Source organism: Oncorhynchus kisutch, linkage group LG29, assembly GCF_002021735.2.
Source record: "Oncorhynchus kisutch isolate 150728-3 linkage group LG29, Okis_V2, whole genome shotgun sequence".
NCBI classification, from domain to species: Eukaryota; Metazoa; Chordata; class Actinopteri; order Salmoniformes; family Salmonidae; genus Oncorhynchus; species Oncorhynchus kisutch.
In genome coordinates this window covers 39,164,310-39,186,426 of record NC_034202.2, presented here as the reverse complement: position 1 = coordinate 39,186,426, position 22,117 = coordinate 39,164,310, and the positions used below count along the sequence as shown (strand labels likewise).

General features: G+C 42.8%; 3 protein-coding genes across 5 annotated transcripts in view; 2 read left to right on the top strand and 1 right to left on the bottom strand.

Annotated features, from left to right (window-relative positions):
* The window catches only part of smad9 (SMAD family member 9), a 33,424-nt gene extending 31,015 nt beyond the window's left edge, over positions 1-2,409 (top strand). For 2 of the 3 annotated variants that reach the window (XM_031808730.1, XM_031808728.1), the window contains exon 7: positions 79-2,409. In XM_031808730.1, coding sequence (XP_031664590.1) covers positions 79-222 — 144 coding nt within the window. In that variant the 3' untranslated portion in view covers positions 223-2,409. The remainder of the gene's footprint in view (positions 1-78) is intronic. The other variant, XR_004206102.1, reaches the window with a different exon arrangement.
* Positions 2,410-4,249: 1,840 nt separating this feature from the next.
* On the bottom strand, positions 4,250-6,907 carry rfxap (regulatory factor X-associated protein). Its single transcript, XM_020465719.2, has 3 exons — positions 6,071-6,907; positions 5,628-5,738; positions 4,250-5,448 (listed from the first exon to the last, which is right to left on the bottom strand). The coding sequence occupies exons 1-3, from the start codon at positions 6,506-6,508 to the stop codon at positions 5,344-5,346; spliced, it is 654 nt and encodes a 217-aa protein (XP_020321308.1). The 5' UTR covers positions 6,509-6,907; the 3' UTR covers positions 4,250-5,343.
* Positions 6,908-11,182: 4,275 nt separating this feature from the next.
* On the top strand, positions 11,183-16,644 carry ccna1 (cyclin A1). The gene is made up of 9 exons (XM_020465718.2): positions 11,183-11,366; positions 11,731-11,880; positions 11,955-12,174; positions 12,291-12,409; positions 12,715-12,938; positions 13,104-13,308; positions 13,797-13,910; positions 15,836-15,969; positions 16,201-16,644. Exons 2-9 carry the CDS (start codon positions 11,731-11,733, stop codon positions 16,250-16,252), a joined length of 1,218 nt encoding a protein of 405 aa, XP_020321307.1. The 5' UTR covers positions 11,183-11,366; the 3' UTR covers positions 16,253-16,644.
* The last annotated feature ends 5,473 nt before the right edge of the window (positions 16,645-22,117 follow it).

The window sequence follows — 22,117 nt, the reverse complement described above, 5'->3', positions numbered from 1 at the left end:
TCCGCACGTTCCAAAACGTCCGGTCCGGTTGAACACGTCTCTGAAAACGTTGTGTTTACTTCCTCTTCTTCTATGCAGGGCTGGGGTGCAGAGTACCACCGACAGGATGTCACCAGCACCCCCTGCTGGATAGAGGTGCACCTGCACGGCCCTCTGCAGTGGCTGGACAAAGTCCTCACACAGATGGGCTCTCCTCATAACCCCATCTCCTCCGTGTCCTAACACATACATACACACACACACACAGATGGGGTCTGTCCTAAAACACACACACACACACACACACAGAGATGTGGTCTGTCCTAAAACACACACACACACACACACAGAGATGTGGTCTGTCCTAAAACACACACACACACACACACACACAGAGATGTGGTCTGTCCTAAAACACACACACACACACATATCCTCTGTATCCTGACACACACACATCTTAATGGATCTATGCTCATCTCAACTGACGCTATTGAAATAGCAGCTTTTTCTTCCTGACAGGAATCAACCATTTAGCATTACGAATGTTATTGAAGTTGATGACAATCAATCCATCATACAGAAGTTACTGTAGCTTTCAGTTAGTCAATGTACAATGTGTCAGTGATGCAGATGCCTATTGTATTGTTTTAGCTACTCTGCTGTCTAGTTTTACTGTAAGGGCGCTATATAGCGGCAACCGACATCGCAATATCCGTTTCATTGTGTTTTGTTTGTTTAGGTGATGTCAGAGGTGTGTAACTGTGATGGGAGCTGTCGAAATAACACATCTTTAATAAATCCCACCTGCGTTAGAAGTTCAGAACGAGAAAAGTGTAGGCTATAGTTGAAATAATAATAACACTCAAATGAAGCAATTATAAGGATTTTTATATCAGCCAATCGAGGCGTAGATTACAACACGCGATCCAGTGTTCCAACTTGTAACACAGCTACATGACGTCATTACTAATGCAACTAGACACATCCAATGGCAATGTCCTGTACAGGTACAACACCGGGAGACACATCCAATGGCAATGTCCTGCACAGGTACAACACAGGGAGACACATCCAATGGCAATGTCCTGTACAGGTACAACACCGGGAGACACATCCAATGGCAATGTCCTGTACAGGTACAACACCGGGAGACACATCCAATGGCAATGTCCTGCACAGGTACAACACCGGGAGACACATCCAATGGCAATGTCCTGTACAGGTACAACACCGGGAGACACATCCAATGGCAATGTCCTGTACAGGTACAACACCGGGAGACACATCCAATGGCAATGTCCTGCACAGGTACAACACCGGGAGACACATCCAATGGCAATGTCCTGTACAGGTACAACACCGGGAGACACATCCAATGGCAATGTCCTGTACAGGTACAACACCGGGAGACACATCCAATGGCAATGTCCTGTACAGGTACAACACCGGGAGACACATCCAATGGCAATGTCCTGTACAGGTACAACACCGGGAGACACATCCAATGGCAATGTCCTGTACAGGTACAACACCGGGAGACATCCAATGGCAATGTGCTGTACAGGTACAACACCGGGAGCCCGTTGTTGCTTTGGCAGCTCCACCGCGGTACACCTCTCCCACAACGCCTAAACAAAAAACAATGATGCTGCAAGGCAGTTGTGGGTTGAGGCAGAATGGATTTAATCTAGCCCTTCAGTGTCATTAGACTATGGTTTCAACTATCATTCAATCACCTTTTTGCTTATTGTAATCTACAGATACTGTATTCAACCACACATAGCTCTTGTTTAAATAACCCTTTAACTCACTCAAAGACAGTGGTGTGTGCCCCCTATGGCACCCTATTCCCTATATAGTGCACTACATTAGACCAGAGCCCTATTCCCTATATAGTGCACTACTTTAGACCAGAGCCCTATTCCCTATGTAGTGCACTACATTAGACCAGAGCCCTATGGCACCCTATTCCCTATATAGTGCACTACTTTAGACCAGAGCCCCTATGGCACCCTATTCCCTATATAGTGCAGTACATTAGACCAGAGCCCTATGGCACCCTATTCCCTATATATAGTGCACTACTTTAGACCAGAGCCCTATGGAACCCTATTCCCTATATAGTGCACTACATTAGACCAGATCCCTATGGCACCCTATTCCCTATTATAGTGCACTACTTTAGACCAGAGCCCTATTCCCTATATAGTACACTACTTTAGAAGAGAGCCCTATGGCTCCCTATTCCCTATATAGTGCAGTAGGGTACCATTTGAGATCAAAGGAAACAGTAGTTACTAATAGATACGTATATGTCAGTGTATAAAATGGTGTTTTACGTGTTGGAAACATTATAAACATGTATTTACTGTTGTTTCTGACTGCCTTTCTGATTATTTCATTAAATATTTTTTTTTAGAATTGAAACGATTTTGTTTTGTAGTATATTTACGATACATGAAGTAGTTTTGTGTAGTATACTTACGATACATGAAGTAGTTTTGTGTAGTATACTTATGATACATGAAGTAGTTTTGTGTGTAGTATATTTACGATACATGAAGTAGTTTTGTGTGTAGTATATTTACGATACATGAAGTAGTTTTGTGTGTAGTATATTTACGATACATGAAGTAGTTTTGTGTGTAGTATATTTACGATACATGAAGTAGTTTTGTGTGTAGTATATTTACGATACATGAAGTAGTTTTGTGTGTAGTATATTTACGATACATGAAGTAGTTTTGTGTGTAGTATATTTACGATACATGAAGTAGTTTTGTGTGTAGTATATTTACGATACATGAAGTAGTTTTGTGTGTAGTATATTTACGATACATGAAGTAGTTTTGTGTGTAGTATATTTACGATACATGAAGTAGTTTTGTGTGTAGTATATTTACGATACATGAAGTAGTTTTGTGTGTAGTATATTTACGATACATGAAGTAGTTTTGTGTGTAGTATATTTACGATACATGAAGTAGTTTTGTGTGTAGTATATTTACGATACATGAAGTAGTTTTGTGTGTAGTATATTTACGATACATGAAGTAGTTTTGTGTGTATTATATTTACGATACATGAAGTAGTTTTGTGTGTAGTATATTTACGATACATGAAGGATCTGTGCTCATAAACATATGACATCTGTAATAGCATTCTCGGTGAATAAATCCGGGATTCGATCTGATTGCGCGATGTAGCTCACTTAACATTTAATTCATGGTAACTTCCGATTTGACATATCCACCGATCTCCGCCAACAGTGAAATATTGCTTTTAAAGAGGTGCAATCGTAGCCTAATTGTGCAATTGGATTGAATCCCTGCCTAAATGTATTTATTCAGAGAAAGCTATACTAGATGTTGCACTAGATGCTTCTTAAAAAAGCATAGTTAACGAGACAAACTCGACACATAGTCAAAACACAGTGTTTAATAGACATTACATAGGCACAGCCTGATGAGGAGTACCATCATGTGGTAGGTAGATGCCAGATTGAAGTTGACCCTATAAACACTGATCCAAGGTCAGATGTTACCAGTAGATGACTATAAGGGAAACTACTTCAACCGTACTAACCACTGATCCAAGGTCAACCGTACTAACCACTGATCCAAGGTCAGATGTTACCAGTAGATGACTATGCAAAATGGCCTCTCTTCGTACATGCGCAACAAAAATACGCAAATGTGTCTAGACCTGCAATTTGTCACTACGCATCTATGAAGGATAACCATTTTTGCTTAGCTAATTGCATTTGGTATTAATCAGGTTTGGGGTCAATTCCAATCAATTCAGAAAGTAAACCTAATTCCAAACTTTACTCATTGAAAAGCATTGAAGAAAATTGGAATTTCATTTTACTTTGTGAATTGAGTTTAAATGGAATTGACCCCAAACCTGGTATAAATAGGACTTAATGGTTAAGGATCGGTTCATAGGGTAATCTGACCCTAGATCTGTGGTTAGGGTTGCAGGTTCTACCCCAAACTACAGATTACACATCACAACAAATAGATTATACCAAGGTTGTGGTTAATCCCATTTCAATTCAGAAAGTAAATTGAAAATTCCAATTCTCTTAGGAATTGGGTTTACTTCCTGACTGGAATTGACCCCAACCTTGATTTAAAAACTGAGCAGACAGCCACATAGTAGCTTTTTAGCACCCTGCCCCCCCCCCCCCCCCCCCCCCCACCCTTCAAACATCACGCTATGCCCCCCCCCCCCCCCCCCCCACACACACACACACACACTGAAGCATGATTGTCATTGTCACATGTAATCACAGAAAAACTGATAGCAATCCGATACAGTGAATTCAGACTTGATACATCTGTCATCTAACAACAACCACACAATGCTACCTAATTATTAAACAGGAGTTTTGGTATAAAATGATATTCTTTGTCACATCTACTATCTGTTTACTACAGTCTTGTTTTCAAAATCACATCTAAAAATTGGGCCAAAACGTCAGTTTAACACAGCAGACAAAACAACGTTTAAAAATCAACATTAAAACAAGTGAGTTCCCTTTTCTTTTTCTAGCTGACAGTGAGTTCCCTTTTCTTTTTCTAGCTGACAGTGAGTTCCCTTTTCTTTTTCTAGCTGACAGTGAGTTCCCTTTTCTTTTTCTAGCTGACAGTGAGTTCCCTTTTCTTTTTCTAGCTGACAGTGACATTTAAAGCATGCGGTTTGTTTACAAACTTCAGGAATTCTATTTAACAGATTGATTGATGAATGGATTGATTGATGAATGGATTGATGAATGGATTGATTGATGAATGGATTGATTGATGAATGGATTGATTGATGAATGGATTGATTGATTGGAAGCACAGTTGATGTTGATAGGAATACAGTCTCCATTCCGTCTCTACTACTCCGGTAAACGAGCCTGAATATCTTTTCGCTGGGCGTCACTAGATGGCCATGCTGTATCACCTCACCGGATGGGCAGTACATTAGGATTTCAGTTTTTCTATGTTTTTTGGGGTAGAGGCCCACATGATTCATCGCGTAAGAAAGCAGGGAGGGAAAACCACGTGAGAATGGCTACTCCAAGGTTTTTGGCCTAGTCCTGCACCAGTCCGAGCGGTGCACCTGACAGTTTGCCTATATATCAAGTGAACGGGTCATAAGATAGTTAGGGTAATGTCAGGGTTGTGTTAAGGTTAGGGGTTAGTTAACCCCTATGAGTTAGATAGGTCCTAACAACTGTGTCCTCCTGTCACCGTGATAGATGGAATAGTTCCAGAATGACTTAGCATAATTCCAGAACATTCTACATTCTAGAACCCCTGTCTGGAGGTGGACACACAGAGAGTGGCTGGCCCCTCCCCTGTTGTCCCGTTAGCAGCCCTGGAAGTCAGGCTGCGATTGGCTGTGACTTTGGGTGGTCAGGAGACGCTGCTGCTGCTGTAGAAACCTGATGACCTCAGGACTCCTCAGCAGAGACTGGGGACAAAACACACACACACACACAGAACACACACAGACGCTAGTGTGACGTAATGCATTGTTTGAATTCACGATACTGGTAGGTGCCATTACAGGGACTGAAAATATGCTGCACATTTCAACAACCTAAGATGTGTTAACTGCCGTGTCTATACGTGTCTGTCTGTGTGACCCACCAGTCTCTTCTGGTTGAGCACCTGTTCGATGAGGGAGGGTCTGGCCGGACGGTCCCCCACGGTGCCAAGACGCTGCTTGTTTACAGACACAGGCCTCTCCTCCAAGCTCTCCTGATCAACACACACACACAGTACAGATCAATATATAACCATCACACATATCCCTTTAGACTAGAGCAGTATTCTTCAGTCCCAGTCCTGAGGAACCACACCAGGGTTTTGTTCCAGCCCTATCGTAACAAACCTGACTCAACGAATGATGAGTTGGATCAGATGTATTCAGCACTGGGCTGGAACAAAACCATGCACATATTGTGGATTTCCTGGACTATGATAGAAAAACAGATGAAAGAATTACACCCGGTGTGTGTTTGCGTGTTTGTCTGTCGGCCAGGTAAACTCGTACATCTCGTTTCCCGCTGGACATAGCCTGAAACTCTTACATCTTGTTTCCCGCTGGACATAGCCTGGTCACTTTTCTTCTTCTTGTACTTGTCTTTGTACATCTTGTTTCGGTGCTTCTTACACATCCAGGGTTTCCGCTGCTTGGCTACCTGGGTCGTGGTCTCCGTACAACCGTCGTACGTGCACGTTTTCGACACGTTCTCGTTCTCCCCGAATCCGTCTTCCTCGTTGAGCTCTTCGGGACTCGCAGCGCTGTCACGGGGGTCCGAGGTGTCTAAAACATCGCTCTCCTCGTCGGCATCATCCATGTCGTACGAGAACATGTTATTGTCCGATTCTTGCGGCGTGACTACATTTCTGCAGTCGACAACACCGCTTTTGTCAACGTAGTACGTCTGTCCGTCCTTGGTTAGTAGGAGCGAAATGCTCGAGTCCTTGTTGTTACCCGTTGAGGTGGAACTCTCCTCTTCACTCATGATTTAGATTAAATAATCCCCCCACGATTTTGTAGAAAAGGGATAACGTAAAACAGTTGCCCAGAGAAGTGGCCTGTCCCGTAATCTATTGATGTAACGTGAGGCTGTAGCTGGCAAGGTGTTGTGAGTGAACTCGCATGTAATTGGAAGCTAACTGGTCGACTAGCTTGACATTTCATTCACTTCCCTCTCATAGATCTGAGTGAGTCTCTGCACGAAACGATGGATCACGCTAATTAAATAATACGGTTATAGATACCTGATCTAAAGCAACATCATATAATTAACTTGAGGAAATTATTTATAAATACCCCACAAATGTTTAATCTGTAGGCTTGATGCTTCTCCTTCTCTCACACAACAAAAACAAACGAGGACAGTCCGCCGAGAGAGAGCAGGACAGGGAGGAGTCATTCTGCAGGCTGCCCTCTGCTGGTCATATCTGGAATTATCTCTCACACACACACACACACACACACACACACACACACACACACACACACACACACACACACCTGCATGAAATAGATTTGTGGCATACCTGGAAATGCTCAGACAAAATGAAATGTGAAAGTAAACTTGTTATATTGATGTTGATGATATAAACAGCATATATATTTATTTTTTTATCATGTTTTTTTCAATGCAAAACATATGAATACAAAATACAGTTTGTCAAGTCAAGAGACATACATTTTCATTCAGTCATTTTACAAATCAATTTCCATATACATCAGAACAGGGATATTTCAAACCGTCATAATCTTATCTGTTCAAACCTCTCCAGCTGCAGTCAGAGGGGGTTATGGGGGTGTATCAATATGTGTCTCTGTTGTGGGTGAGGTGGCTAGCAGGGCTGTACCTACCTAATATACTGTAAGGCTGTACCTAAATGACGTGTTTTCAATGGGGCTTTCTCTATTCTGATTGTTTTATACTGTTCAATCAAACTACAATCAAAAGTTTATCTCATTTGAGATCGTATTCTCACTGCCACGTAAGGGCTGCACAATTTTGACATCAAATCAATTTTTTAACCAAGTATTTCAAATCAAATCAAATCTAATTTTATTTGACGATTTCACTTGCGATTTAGATCAAAACACTGGTGAACTGTTGGAATCATGGAAATATAATAATTATTCAAACTCTATAGCCTAGTTGGAATGTAATCGTGGGCACTTTGAATACAGCGTTGTTTGAATTCATAGAATAAGAAATTGGAATAGTAATAGGATCTCTATGGAGGTGTTGTTGTAACGGGGTAGGGACCAAAGTGTTGGTCAGTTGTTTCCCAGGGGAGTGGGACCCTATAATCTGTCGCAACATTCAATGTTTCCTCTTACAAAAAATAAGGCCTAGATTTATTGTCAAAATCGTGCAGCCCTACGTGACACTGTGGAAATTGGGGTGGCAGTTGGCCCAGTGGTTAGAGTATTGGACCAGTAACTGGAAGGTTGCTGAATAGAATCCCTGAGCTGACAAGGTAAAAATCTGTCGTTCTGCCCCCTGAACAAGGCAGTTAACCCACTGTTCCTAGGCCGTCATTGTAAATAAGAATTTATTCTTAACCCACTTGCCTAGTTAAATAAAGGTTAAAATAAAATAAAATAAATAACCTGTTTAACCTGACAAAAGAACACTGTGGCGTTAGTGGCGATAATAGTCACTGAGGTGTCAGGATAAAACCCTAGGTAGAGGGGCTCAGTGAATGTTGTGTGGAATGTCAGCGTGTCAGAGATGACTCTGTAGTAGGACAGTGTTCCAGCCAACCAGTCCAGAAACACTGCTACTCTGTGTGAGGCGGAGGGGACAGATATTAAAGTGCTCTCCTTATTATAAAAAACTTGATTATTAGAGTAATTGAAGCAGGACAGTATCCAGGACTTGTCAATGTATCCAAACTCTGTCATCAAGGCAAAGGGTGGCTACTTTAACACTTCACGTTGTTCTACATGATTACATATGTTATTTCATAGTGTTGATGTCTTCACTGTTGTTATACATGATTACATGTGTTATTTCATAGTGTTGATGTCTTCACTGTTGTTATACATGATTACATGTGTTATTTCATAGTGTTGATGTCTTCACTGTTGTTATACATGATTACATGTGTTATTTCATAGTGTTGATGTCTTCACTGTTGTTATACATGATTACATATATGTTATTTCATAGTGTTGATGTCTTCACTGTTGTTCTACATGATTACATATATGTTATTTCATAGTGTTGATGTCTTCACTGTTGTTATACATGATTACATGTGTTATTTCATAGTGTTGATGTCTTCACTGTTGTTATACATGATTACATGTGTTATTTCATAGTGTTGATGTCTTCACTGTTGTTATACATGATTACATATATGTTATTTCATAGTGTTGATGTCTTCACTGTTGTTATACATGATTACATATATGTTATTTCATAGTGTTGATGTCTTCACTGTTGTTCTACATGATTACATATATGTTATTTCATAGTGTTGATGTCTTCACTGTTGTTATACATGATTCCTGCTGCTGTGGTACTCTTCCCCCTGCCGTAGCCCCTCACATTAGTGCCACAAACTAAAAAAAAAGATGATGTGCAGGTTGGCGGTAGAAATTTGAGTATAAAATGTTTAATTAAAGCATTATTTAATTTGTTATTATTCTTTTGCCATTTATTCTGTTACCAGTAATTTTTACATGTAAATATTATATTTGGATTAATATAAGTATGTCTTATTTTGGAACTAACTATTAGCTTCCAAAATGTATGTAATGACATCCCTGTCTGTCCGATAACAGGCTCTGATGGTATGGCTTGTCCTGCACTGTGTTTACAGGCCAGAGTGTATAGAGTAGCACAGAATGAGTCATAATACCCATGAAACCTTGCAGTCAAACAAGGAAATGGTTCCAATTATTTTTTCCACCATTCATGTTTCCCATGGGGGGATTTTAGAAACACTTAAAATAAGGGCAGTGTTTCATGTAAGTTTACCCTGGTGTGACATTTTGATAACCATGTAAATCCCTCTAGGACAAGGTGACTTTTATCAGAACGTCATGCCAGGGTAAGCCTAAATGAAACACAGACCTTATTTTAAGTTTCTAAAATCGCCCATGGGAAAAAAATGAATGGTGGAAAAACGATTGGAAAATCGTAATTTTCCCCCATGGGCGATTTTAGAAACTTAAAATAAGGTTTGTGTTTCTATTGCAGCACAGTCGATAGCGCGCCGGACCTCGGGCTAGAAGGTCGAGGGTTCGTGACCTGCTCCCTACCGGTTTCATTACAGTATTATGACTCCTACTGTGGTACTCTATATGATGACCAGTGGTTGTAGTGAAAGCGATTCAGCTAATTGGGCAGATTTGTTGCCACTCAAGACCTTTTTGCGTGGCTGATTGGGCTGTTACGACGAGTCGACACCTGTTCAAATGTCTACTGCACGGGTGTATTGAGCTGCTTGTATCACGGTGTCGCCCACGGTAGCTAACGTGGCCTTTTTTTCCCTCCACTCTGGGGCTCTATTGAGTAAATGTTGGAAAAATATCTTGGTTATTTTCTAAATATAGCAATGCGAATGCAAAGAGGAAACAAACACGTTGAAGTGAAGTGGTAAGAGAGCTGAGCATTCAAAGGCAAGGGAAGTGTGAATAGACAGGGAACTTATGTTGCTTTTTTTTTAACCCCAGAGTTAACTTTAAAGAGGACTGAGATCGGTTATTTTAAAGAGGACTGTATGTGAAAACACCCTTAAAGTCATCATTGGCCTCATGGTGAGGTCCCCGAGTGGCTTACTTCCTCTCCGGCAACTGAGTTAGAAAGAACACCTGTATCTTTGTAGTGACTGGGTGTATTGATACATCATCAAAGGTGTAATTAATAATTTCACCATGCTCAAAGGGATATTCAATATCTGTTTTTTTTACCAATCGGTGCTCTTCGTTGCGAGGCATTAGAAAACCTACCTGGTCTTTGTGGTTGAATCTTTATTTGAAAAATGCTAAATTCTCCACCTCCCAATCACCCCCAGCCATACTCACTTACTTTTAAATGTGGAGTAATGAGTAGGAATCTGTTTTTCAAATTTAAAAGTGATTGCTTTTGATTTTTTTAAAAACAACAATCTGCCTTCCCAATGAGAACTAATTAGAACATTCCGAGATATAATTTATGGAAAAGAGAAGTTGCATTGCTGCTTGGTTGACAACCTGACCCGAGAAGGGTGCATCTCCCTCACCGGATTGAGCTCGGTCATGTGACGGATCATTGCCCGGTTCAACCGGGTGCCAGTTTAATAGAAACCCTAAATGAGTCTGGCTAGCCAGGCAAATCTTCTCTCTGAAACACTAATAGATTTTGATCATAAAAATATAAATGATCATTCAGTTCATGGCAACGTTTTCTTTTGAGATTGTAGACTAATAATTGCTTGTAAACATATACGCACGCTGCACGCAAACTATGAGCGTCTTCATGTTGCTATGGAAACGTCACCACGTGGTCTCGTCGTCGGCTGTGATTGGACCGCGCAACTGAGAGAGTCTTCACATTGCGATGGAAACGTCAACACGTGGTCTCGTTGTCGGCTGTGATTGGACCGCGCGACTGAGAGCGGTTCGGTTTTCGATTGATATTTGTGTAAATCAGAAACAGCTGAGTTTTACACAGCAACATCTGAAACAGCTGAGTTTTACACATCAACAGCTGGAACAGCTGATCAGTGGGTTCATCCGAATGAGACAAACCTGCATGCACAGGCCAATATAAACCGCTGGGAGGTAGCTAGTCATACCACGACAAAATAATTTAGTCTTCTCTAGTTTGTGCACCATCGGCTGTGTAACACGCAACTAAGGTTTGTGGCATTTATATTTCAAATACAAAAATATAAATTGAAACTGTTCAATTGCAAGCTACCTTAAAGCCAAACATTTGAAGCGTTGGCTAACAAATCGTGCACACACACTGTTTATTTATTTTTTTATATAATTTTTGAACTTTGTTTTGGTGGTCTTTGCGATAATAGTTTAGCTAACCAGCCAGCTGAACTTGTATTTGTGTGTAATAATTCAAGGCGACCTGCGAACGTGTTAAACCCCTCCGGTAGTCATGGCAGCCAGTTTATACAGATCCACTAGGTACATTTAGGTTTGTTTTTACCCTCCTGATGTATAATACCCTCTACTTATAGTTTTTAACTTTATTTTTATTTTATAAAGATGAACTTCAGCTCTGTCGCCCGTCTTAGTAGCCAAGAAAATGTTCTGGCCTCAAATAGGATGGATTCATCCCGTATGGACAGGGCTAAACAGAGGACTATACTCGGCGTTTTAACAGAAAACGAACAACACAGTCGATCTTTTGGTCAGGTGAGTAGTTTTGAGTTTTTTGTTTATTTCTGCGTCAAGTCTCTTCATATTGGCTAATCACTTTTGTTTTTTAGGGAGTTATTTTTTCCAAACGTGGCTCTATTTTGGACAATTCCCACACCAATCTCCTGGGTTGTCCCTCAAGCTCTAGCGCTGACATCTATGTGGATGAGCCATGTGAGGTCGTCATCCCAGCCTCTGGTGAACTAGTGGCTGCAGAGCCTCAAGTGGTGGATGAGGAAACTGCTGCTATGCAACATAGAGATTTGCGTCTCTTCCTGGACCTGAGCTCAGGTGAGGTCGGCCTTTGGTGCCATTACGCACCAAGGGCGCCATGACTCATCACCATGTCAACTTTCACTTCACATTCACAGCACCGACTCATTTAATAGTAAACTTTTGTTTTGCAGGGTCATGCATGGACACCTCTATGCAGTCGCTGCCAGATAACGAGGCTCTCACCACTCAGAATGCCATGTGTCTGGCAGAATATTCTGAGGACATCCACAAACACTTACGCAAGACTGAAGTGCGCACTTGTTCAAGCAATACGGCTACTAGTTTAAATATCTTCTATGCCTCTGACATAAGGGCATCTGTTAAATGAAATGCACTGTTCACCCCCCCCCCCCCCCCCAATACCTGGATCAGGCACGGCAGCCATTGTGGCTTCACACGCCAGCACTTTAGTTGTAGCTTGGCTGGCTTTTTGTATATATTTACTTTATCCTGCTGTTAACCTCACACCAGCTACATATAAATGTTCTTTAGATTTGCCTGTTTAAATTGCTTTAACTGAAGGTGGTAAAGTCTCTTTCTAACCCTCTGTCCCAGATTAAGTGCCATCCGAAGTCTGGCTACATGCGGAAGCAGCCGGACATCACCAACTGCATGCGTGTCATCCTGGTGGACTGGCTGGTGGAGGTCGGCCAGGAGTACAAGCTGTGTGGGGAGACGATCTACCTGGCTGTCAACTACATGGACCGCTTCCTCTCCTGCATGTCTGTACTCCGGGGCAAGCTGCAGCTGGTGGGCACCGCTGCACTGCTGCTGGCTGCGTAAGTCACGTTACAAATTCAGTAGAATTTTTGTAAACAATCTTGTCTGTTTACAATACTGGTTCTGGCGGTAGTCCTGCCACGAGTAATCTGTAGGGAAGGTGGTTCACTTTCAGCTGTGGTAAATGGGCTTTTTTTTTTTGTGCTAACCCTTTTCTCTGGTAGTAAATACGAGGAGATCTACCCTCCGGAGGTGGATGACTTTGTGTACATCACAGATGACACTTACACCAAGAAGCAGCTGCTTCGTATGGAACACTTCCTGCTGAAGGTGTTGGCCTTCGACATGACCGCCCCCACCACACACCAGTTCCTCCGCCATTTCCTCACCGTCCAAGCAGTTTGCTTCAAGACTGAGAGCCTTGCCCTGGTACTTACAGAGAACTGGAGACTCATGTCTGACTGCTTGATAGCTGTGCCATATTTTTGAAATGTGCCTTTAGGCTAGCAGCATGGTATCAGGGTACATGACTCAGGACTCTGACCCAAGTGTTCAATCGTTTAGTCACTCTTGTAAGAATGTGCTCTCACCTGGTTAAATAAAACCCAATGAGTTAACCCTGTAGGGAGACCCAAGTCCTCAGGGTCCCGATTGGTGAAACACTTTCACCCTAGAACACACTTGACTCAAATCAACTAATCATGATCTTCAGTTAAAAATGCAATTTTGTTTATCAGGTGTGTTTGCTGGGGGAGAGTGACACCAATCAGGTCCCTGAGAGCTGGAATTGCCCAGGCCTGATGTGAAGTGTTTCACCCCAGCTGACTAAATGGCTTATCAACATTATTAATTTAATGTGCAGGAGTGTTTTGTTGCAGTTAACAAGTGTTTTTTATTTAATGTCACTCTACTCTCAGTATGTGGCAGAGCTGAGCATGTTGGAAGTGGATCCATTCCTGCACTACTTCCCCTCTATGGTGGCGGCTGCTGCTTTCTGTCTGGCCAACTACACCCTCAACAAGTCCCTCTGGGTAAGACGTGCCTGTATGCTGACTGTTGCATCATCACTCTGGGTAAGACATGCCTGTCTGCTGTACTCTGATGGCCATTGGTCTTATGCTGACTGCATCATCACTCTGGGGTAAACCCCCTCCCCCACCTAGGACTAGTGCCTGTTCTGACCTTAAATCAAGAATACCAACTCATATATGCATTTTATCCTGGTGTGGTAATTACTCTGATATCAGGAATGTGATCTCCCTTTCAGACATTGTTCTCATAAGTAGGCTATATATATGACATTAATAAAAATAACGTCCTCCCTGTCAACTGCGTTTAATTTTCAGCAGACTTCATGTGTAAATATTTGTATGAATGTAACGAGATTCAACAACTGAGACAAACTGAACAAGTTCCACAAACATGTAAATAACAAATTGAATAATGTGTCCCTGAACAAAGGGTCAAAAGTAAGTCAGTATCTGGTGTGGCCACCAGCTGCATTAAGTACTGCAGTGCATCTCCTCCTCATGGACTGCACCAGATTTGCCAGTTCTTGCTGTGAGATGTTACCCCAGTCTTCCAACAAGGCACCTGCATGTTCCTGGACATTTCTGGGGGGAGTGGACCTGGCCCTCACCCTCTGATCCAACAGGTTCCAGACGTGCTCAATGGGATTGAGATCCAGGCTCTTCGCTGGCCATGGCAGAACACTGACATTCCTGTTTTTCAGGAAATCAGGCACAGAATGAGCAGTATGGTTGGTGGTATTGTCATGCTGGAGGGTCATGTCAGGATGAGCCTGCAGGAAGGGTCCACATGAGGGAGGAGGATGTCTTCCCTGTAACGCATAGCATTGAGACTGTCTGCAATGACAACCTGCTCAGTCCGATGATGCTGTGACACCCCCCCCCCCCCCCCCAGACCATGACGGACCCTCCACCTCCAGCTCGATCCCGCTCCAGAGTACAGCCCTCGGTGTAACGCTCATTCCTTCAAAGATAAACACAAATCTGACCATCAGCCCTGGTTAGACAAAACCACGAAGAGCACTTTTTGCCAGTCCTGCCTGGTCCAGTGACAAGTGGGGTTTGTGACCCATAGGCACTGTTGCTGGTGAGGACCTGCCTTACAACAGACCTACAAACCCTCTGTCCACAATAGGCTGGACTGTCAGAGCACTGGAGAGATTTGTGCGTTCGTGGTGTAACTCGGGCAGTGGTTGCCATCCTGTACCTGTCCCGCAGGTGTGATGTTTCGGCTGTACTGATCCTCTGCAGGTGTTACGTGATCTGCCACTGCGAGGACGATCAGCTGTCCATCCTGTCTCCCTGTAGCGCTGTCTTAGGTGTCTCACAGGACAGACATTGCAATGTATTGCCCTGGCCACATCTGCAGTCCTCATGCCTAAGGCACATTCACGCAGATGAGCAGGGACCCTGGGCATCTTGATTTTTTTTTTTTCAGTCAGTAGAAAGGTCTCTTTAGTGTCCTAAGTTTTCATAACTGACCTTTAATTGCTTACCACTAAGCTGTTAATGTCTTAATGACCTTTCCACAGGTGCATGTTCATTAATTGTTTATGGTTCATTGAACAATTATGGGAAGTGTTTAAACCCTTTACAATGAAGATCTGAAATTACTTGGATTTTTATATTATCTTTGTAAGACCGGGTCCTGAAAGGGATGTTTCTTTTTTTTGTTGAGTTTAGAAAGTCCTACACCAGGTGGGTGCAGTGACATGTTTGACTGTCAGTCCTAGTATGGCACGCAGGAGCAAGTTACGGTGGAGTTCCTTGCTCAAGGGCACATCGGCATATTTTTCACCTTGTCGGCTCGGGTATTTGCAAAGCGTCCTTTCGGTTAATGCCCATTACTCTAACTGCTAGGCTACCTGATTCCCTAGTTAGACTGGTTTGACTCGTTTAACTCACCGTGTGGCATCTGTTCTTTCCAGCCTGACGCCCTGTACACCTTCACTGGCTACACCCTGGCAGAGATTGTACCCTGCCTCAAGGACCTCCACAAGATGTACCTCAGTGCCTACAGTCGCCCCCAACAGGCCATCAGGGAGAAGTACAAGGGCTCAAAGTGAGTTGGTAATCTGTACTTTTTAAAATGTATTTTTTTTTACTATAATTCCTTAAACATAACCATGGTGTCTAACCTTTAACCATGTCTGTCTTTAGCCACAGCAATACTCCTGGGTTGTGTTCACTACCTGAACCTGTCCAATAACACTTGTTTCCTGTTGCTAAACTTTTAACTTATTCTATTTTAATACTACCATGAACATCTGCTGATTGGCTCTCCTCTCTGCAGGTTTGGCAACGTGTCTATGCTAAGTCCTCCTGGGGATCTGCCTTTTTACTGAAGTGGCTGGGAAATGACTGACAACACAGCTCTTAGCTCTCTCAGTAGATGCCTACTGGATAACTTATTTGTATTGCTTTTAATCTTTTTAAATGAATTGATCTTATTAACACTTTGTTCTAGCTAGCTATTTGTGTAGGTAGCTATCAAGTAAATGCAATGATAATAGTAACTTGTTGACTTAACTCTAGAATGCCTACTTCAAGTGTTTTTAGTACTAGTTTGTAAGCTCAGGACTTAACCAATACCTTTTCTTTTTTGAAACGGGTGGTTGAAATCTTTGTTTTTACTGTACGAAGTCATTTTTGCTTTTGGTCACTGCCACACAATCATGGACCTCTGGCTGCATCTTGTATGTTGCATCATGTGATTAAAGGAAACAAGTTGCCTATAGTTTGGCCTCGGCATTGCATTACTCCGCTTCTCAATCCTCAGCCTTGACACTGGGAGCTTTCCTTCTATCAGTTTGGTCATGGCTGTGGGCTCTTTCCACTACTCTGGGGATTTGGTTGTATTACATTTAGCTACATTCATAATTGGTAAGAGAAGAACATAAAATGAACCTTCCTACGCTGCGATATTGAACGTGTCCCAGTAGAGCATAGAAACGGTTTCACAGCATCCTCACTTGTCTGCCATACTTTAACTAGATCTCCATTATAGATGGCTGCGGCCCACTACAGTACCACAGTATGAGCCGTAACCCAGCGGGCCAATGGGGAAATTGTTCCAACAGTTTTCCCACAGGGGATTTTGACACTCAATGGTTTTCAGTCAGCGCAAGTCTACATGAACTCTCAGACAAGACGACTAATCATTATTTGCCTGTATTTAACCCACATCTAATGTGGCTCAGAACTACAGATGCCATGACTGCAGACTCAAGTCAATGGACTCTGGATGACCTGTTAGCTAAATTTGAACAATTCTGAACTGTAGCTGTTTTTGTTGACAATACCTGTTAGAGGTGTCAGCTGAAGATGGCTAGCAGGGATTTGTAGTCTAGCATGTCTAATTTGACGCTAAGCAATTTTGAATATACATAGCTCAGACTACGTTAAAACACCTTGTCTGGAAAATATTTGTGGATATCAACGTCATACCAGGCTTAGCCTACACAATACACAGGCCTGATTAAGTGCTATACAGCGGTCGTTACCACAGCCACAAAGTCTAAATTATCGATCATTAAAAAGGAATGAAAACGACGCATTCGTAGAAAGAACAGCAAAAGCTCCTTCGGAAAACTGAGTCGTGGATATCTTTGTTTTCCCCTGATAAGATGGCGTATTTGTCCGACTGTAATGAAAAGCAAAGCATAATTACATTTGCGTGTCTTCATATCGCCCACCACACCTGTTTTATCTGAAACCTCTAGCCATAGTTGAACATAACGTTGACATCAGTCAACATGTACTTGGCGTAGACCACCAGGGTCAGACTAGGACAAAAAAGCCAACCCTGGCATTTTAGCCATATCGCATCTGAGCCGTCTCTGCTAAGCCTAGCATCCTTTCCCACAGCACTGGTACCCTGAGACCAGGGGAACCACGCTTCCTGTCATAGAACGATGCCGGGACTAGTTTATGTGGATGCAGATTTCCAGCGTTGTGCTTCGTTTAACACATTAATAAACCATTTACCGATCACGAGTAAAGTAATTTTGCAGTCTCTAATGTGAGTGCTGTTTATACCAAGAAGTGACAGGCCTCTCAGCGAATGAAATAAGAGGGAAATAGGCAGGACTTTTCAGCCTTCAGTAGCGGTGGCTATGTAATGTAATTACATTACACCAGTCACTTCGTTAAAACAGCTCATAAACCCACGAGCTGGACTGAAGAAACAGATTCAGAAGCAAATAAACATTTATAAAACAAAATACTCCCCGATTTGACCATTGTAATACATGATGGCTTGTGTTAAATAAAAAGCACTGTATAAATGTCTAGTAGATGGCTATTGCCTTAAGTATGTGTGATAAAAGACAATTTAATGATTTATTAGGCTATATTGCAAGTAGCCTAGTATCTAAATGTTCTCCTGATTCCCCCCTTCCCTAATTAGTATATTTCATACACTGCAGTCGTGGACAAAAATTGAGAATGACACAAATATAAATTTTCACAAGGTCTGCTGCCTCAGTTTGTATGATGGCAATTTGAATATACTCCAGAATGTTATGAGTGATCAGATGAATTGCAATGATTGCAAAGTCCCCAATTAACTAAATCCCCCAAAAACATTTCCACTGCATTTCAGCCCTGCCACAAAAGGACCAGCTGACATGTCAGTGATTCTCTCCTTAACACAGGTGCGAGTGTTGACGAGGACAAAGGTTGGAGATCACTCTGTCATGTTGATTGAGTTCAAAAGGAGGGTGGTGCTTGTTCTTCCTCTGTAAACCATGGTTACCTGCAAGGAGACACGTGCCGTCCTCATTGCTTTGCACAAAAAGGGCTTCACAGGCAAGGATATTGCTGCCAGTAAGATTGCACCTAAATCAACCATTTATTGGATCATCAAGAACTTCAAGGAGAGTGGTTCAATTGTTGTGATGAAGGCTTCAGGGCGCCCAAGAAAGTCCAGCAAGCGCCAGGATCATCTCCTAAAGTTGGTTCAGCTGCGGGATCGGGGCACCACCAGTACAGAGCTTGCTCAGGAATGGCAGCAGGCAGGTGTGAGTGCATCTGCACGCACAGTGAGGCGAAGACTTTTGGAGGATGGCCTGGTGTCAAGAAGGGCAGCAGAGAAGCCACTTCTCTCCAGGAAAAACATCAGTGACAGACTGATATTCTGCAAAAGGTACAGGGATTGGAATGATGAGGACTGGGGTAAAGTTATTTTCTCTGATGAATCCCCTTTCTGATTGTTTGGGGTATCCGGAAAAAAGCTTGTCCGGAGAAGACAAGGTGAGCGCTACCATCAGTCCTGTGTCATGCCAACAGTAAAGCATCCTGAGACTATTCATGTGTGTGGTTGCTTCTCAGCCAAGGGAGTGGGCTCACTCACAATTTTGCCTAAGAACACAGCCATGAATAAAGAATGGTACAAACACAACCTCCGATAGCAGCTTCTCCCAACCATCCAGGAACAGTTTGGTGATGAACAATTTCTTTTCCAGCATGATGGAGCACCTTGCCATAAGGCAAAAGTGATAACTAAGTGGCTCAGGGAACAAAACATCGATATTTGTGGTCCATGGCCAGGAAACTCCCTAGACCTTAAATCCCATTGAGAACTTGTGGTCAATCCTCAAGAGGCGGGTGGACAAACAAAACCCCACAAATTCTGACAAACTCCAAGCATTGATTATGCAAGAATGGGCTGCCATCAGTCAGGATGTGGCCCAGAAGTTAATTGACAGCATGCCAGGGCGGATTGCAGAGGTGTTGAAAAAGAAGGGTCAACACTGCAAATATGGACTCTTTGCATCAACTTAATGTAATTGTCAATATAAGCCTTTGACACATATGAAATGCTTGTAATTATACTTCAGTATCCATAGTAACATCTGACAAAAATATCTTAAAGACACTGAAGCAGAAAACTTTGTGGAAATTAATACACGACTGTATGCAGCCTAGAATGAGCAGATGGAGAAGATGGAGAATGAGCAGATGGAGAAGATGGAGAATGAGCAGATGGAGAATAAGCAGATGGAGAATGAGCAGATGGAGAATGAGCAGATGGAGAAGATGGAGAATAAGCAGATGGAGAATGAGCAGATGGAGAATGAGTAGATGGAGCAGATGGAGAATGAGCAAATGGAGCAGATGGAGAATGAGCAGATGGAGAATGAGCAGATGGAGCAGATGGAGAATAAGCAGATGGAGAATGAGCAGATGGAGAATGAGCAGATGGAGCAGATGGAGAATGAGCAAATGGAGCAGATGGAGAATGAGCAAATGGAGCAGATGGAGAATGAGCAGATGGAGAATGAGCAGATGGAGAAGATGGAGAATAAGCAGATGGAGATTGAGCAGATGGAGATGGAGTAGATGGAGAAATGCGCCATCCTGAATGCGCAGGATGCGCTCTTCCATCTTATGGTCAGAAAATCATGGAACTGTAATATTGTGTATTTCCTTTTTAAATATAGTATCAATCACTTAATAAAATCTACATTTCAGCCATGATCAGAATTAGGCCTATCCTTCAGTGAGTCTCTCTGTGTGCAGCATCTGCATGTGTACAGCAGGTAGCCTATATAATGATAGACTAGCTATATAGCCAATTCAAAACATACAGTTGAAGTCAGAATTTTACATACACCTTAGCCAAATACATTTAAACTCAGTTTTTCACAATTCCTGACATTTAATCCTAGTAAACCTTCCCTGTCTTAGGTCAGTTAGGATCAGCACTTTATTTTAATGATGTGAAATGTCGGAATAATAGTAGAGAGAAGGATTTATTTCAGCTTTTATTTATTTCATCACATGCCAAGTGGGTCAGAAGTTTACATACACTCAATTAGTATTTGGTAGCATTGCCTTTATATTGTTTAACTTGGGTCAAACGTTTTGGGTAGCCTTCCACAAGCTTCCCACAATAAGTTGAGTGAATTTTGGCCTCACAACTGCAGACCACATGTAACCACGACAACCCAGGTCCTCCACATCCGGCTTCTTCATCTGCGGAATCATCTGAGACCAGCCACCCAGGCATCTGATGAAACTCAGGAATTTTTCTGCCTGTAATAATGCCCTTTTGTGGGCAAAGACTCATTCTGATTGGCTGGGCCTGGCTCCTCAGTGGGTGGGCCTGTGCCTTCCCATGCCCACCCATAGCTGTGCCCCTGCCCAGTCATGTAAATAACTGTATAAAGACATACAAGTATTTGGTTAATGTGATAACCTTTAATTTCAGGGGTGGCCAACCGTCGTCCAGGAGACCTACTGGATGTGCAGGCTTTTATTCCAGCCCTGCTCTAGCACTCCACACTGTAGCCTAAACATCAGCCCTGGTCTAACACAGCACACTGTAGCCTAAACATCAGCCCTGGTCTATCTCACCACACTGTAGCCTAAACATCAGCCCTGGTTTATCTCACCACACTGTAGCCTAAACATCTTCCCTGGTCTGTCTCACCACACTGTAGCCTATACATCAGCCCTGGTCTATCTCACCACACTGTAGCCTAAACATCAGCCCTGGTCTATCTCACCACACTGTAGCCTAAACATCAGCCCTGGTCTGTCTCACCACACTGTAGCCTAAACATCAGCCCTGGTCTATCTCACCACACTGTAGCCTAAACATCAGCCCTGGTCTATCTCACCACACTGTAGCCTAAACATCAGCCCTGGTCTATCTCACCACACTGTAGCCTAAACATCTTCCCTGGTCTGTCTCACCACACTGTAGCCTAAACATCAGCCCTGGTCTATCTCACCACACTGTAGCCTAAACATCAGCCCTGGTCTATCTCACCACACTGTAGCCTAAACATCAGCCCTGCTCTATCTCACCACACTGTAGCCTAAACATCAGCCCTGGTCTATCTCACCACACTGTAGCCTAAACATCAGCCCTGGTCTATCTCACCACACTGTAGCCTAAACATCTTCCCTGGTCTGTCTCACCACACTGTAGCCTAAACATCAGCCCTGGTCTATCTCACCACACTGTAGCCTAAACATCAGCCCTGGTCTATCTCACCACACTGTAGCCTAAACATCTGCCCTGGTCTATCTCACCACACTGTAGCCTAAACATCAGCCCTGGTCTGTCTCACCACACTGTAGCCTAAACATCAGCCCTGGTCTATCTCACCACACTGTAGCCTAAACATCAGCCCTGCTCTATCTCACCACACTGTAGCCTAAACATCAGCCCTGGTCTATCTCACCACACTGTAGCCTAA

What these genes read in the sequence shown, in the direction of transcription:
- rfxap (XM_020465719.2), bottom strand. Translation starts at nt 6,508, where the DNA reads ATGAGTGAAGAGGAGAGTTCCACCTCAACGGGTAACAACAAGGACTCG. An exon ending in TGTCCAGCGGGAAACAAGAT is followed by an intron (nt 5,739 to 6,070) that starts GTAAGAGTTTCA and finishes TGTGTTGATCAG; the next exon opens with GAGAGCTTGGAGGAGAGGCC. An exon ending in TGCTCAACCAGAAGAGACTG is followed by an intron (nt 5,449 to 5,627) that starts GTGGGTCACACA and finishes TTTTGTCCCCAG; the next exon opens with TCTCTGCTGAGGAGTCCTGA.
- ccna1 (XM_020465718.2), top strand. Translation starts at nt 11,731, where the DNA reads ATGAACTTCAGCTCTGTCGCCCGTCTTAGTAGCCAAGAAAATGTTCTG. An exon ending in GCTGCACTGCTGCTGGCTGC is followed by an intron (nt 12,939 to 13,103) that starts GTAAGTCACGTT and finishes TTTCTCTGGTAG; the next exon opens with TAAATACGAGGAGATCTACC. An exon ending in GAGAAGTACAAGGGCTCAAA is followed by an intron (nt 15,970 to 16,200) that starts GTGAGTTGGTAA and finishes TCCTCTCTGCAG; the next exon opens with GTTTGGCAACGTGTCTATGC.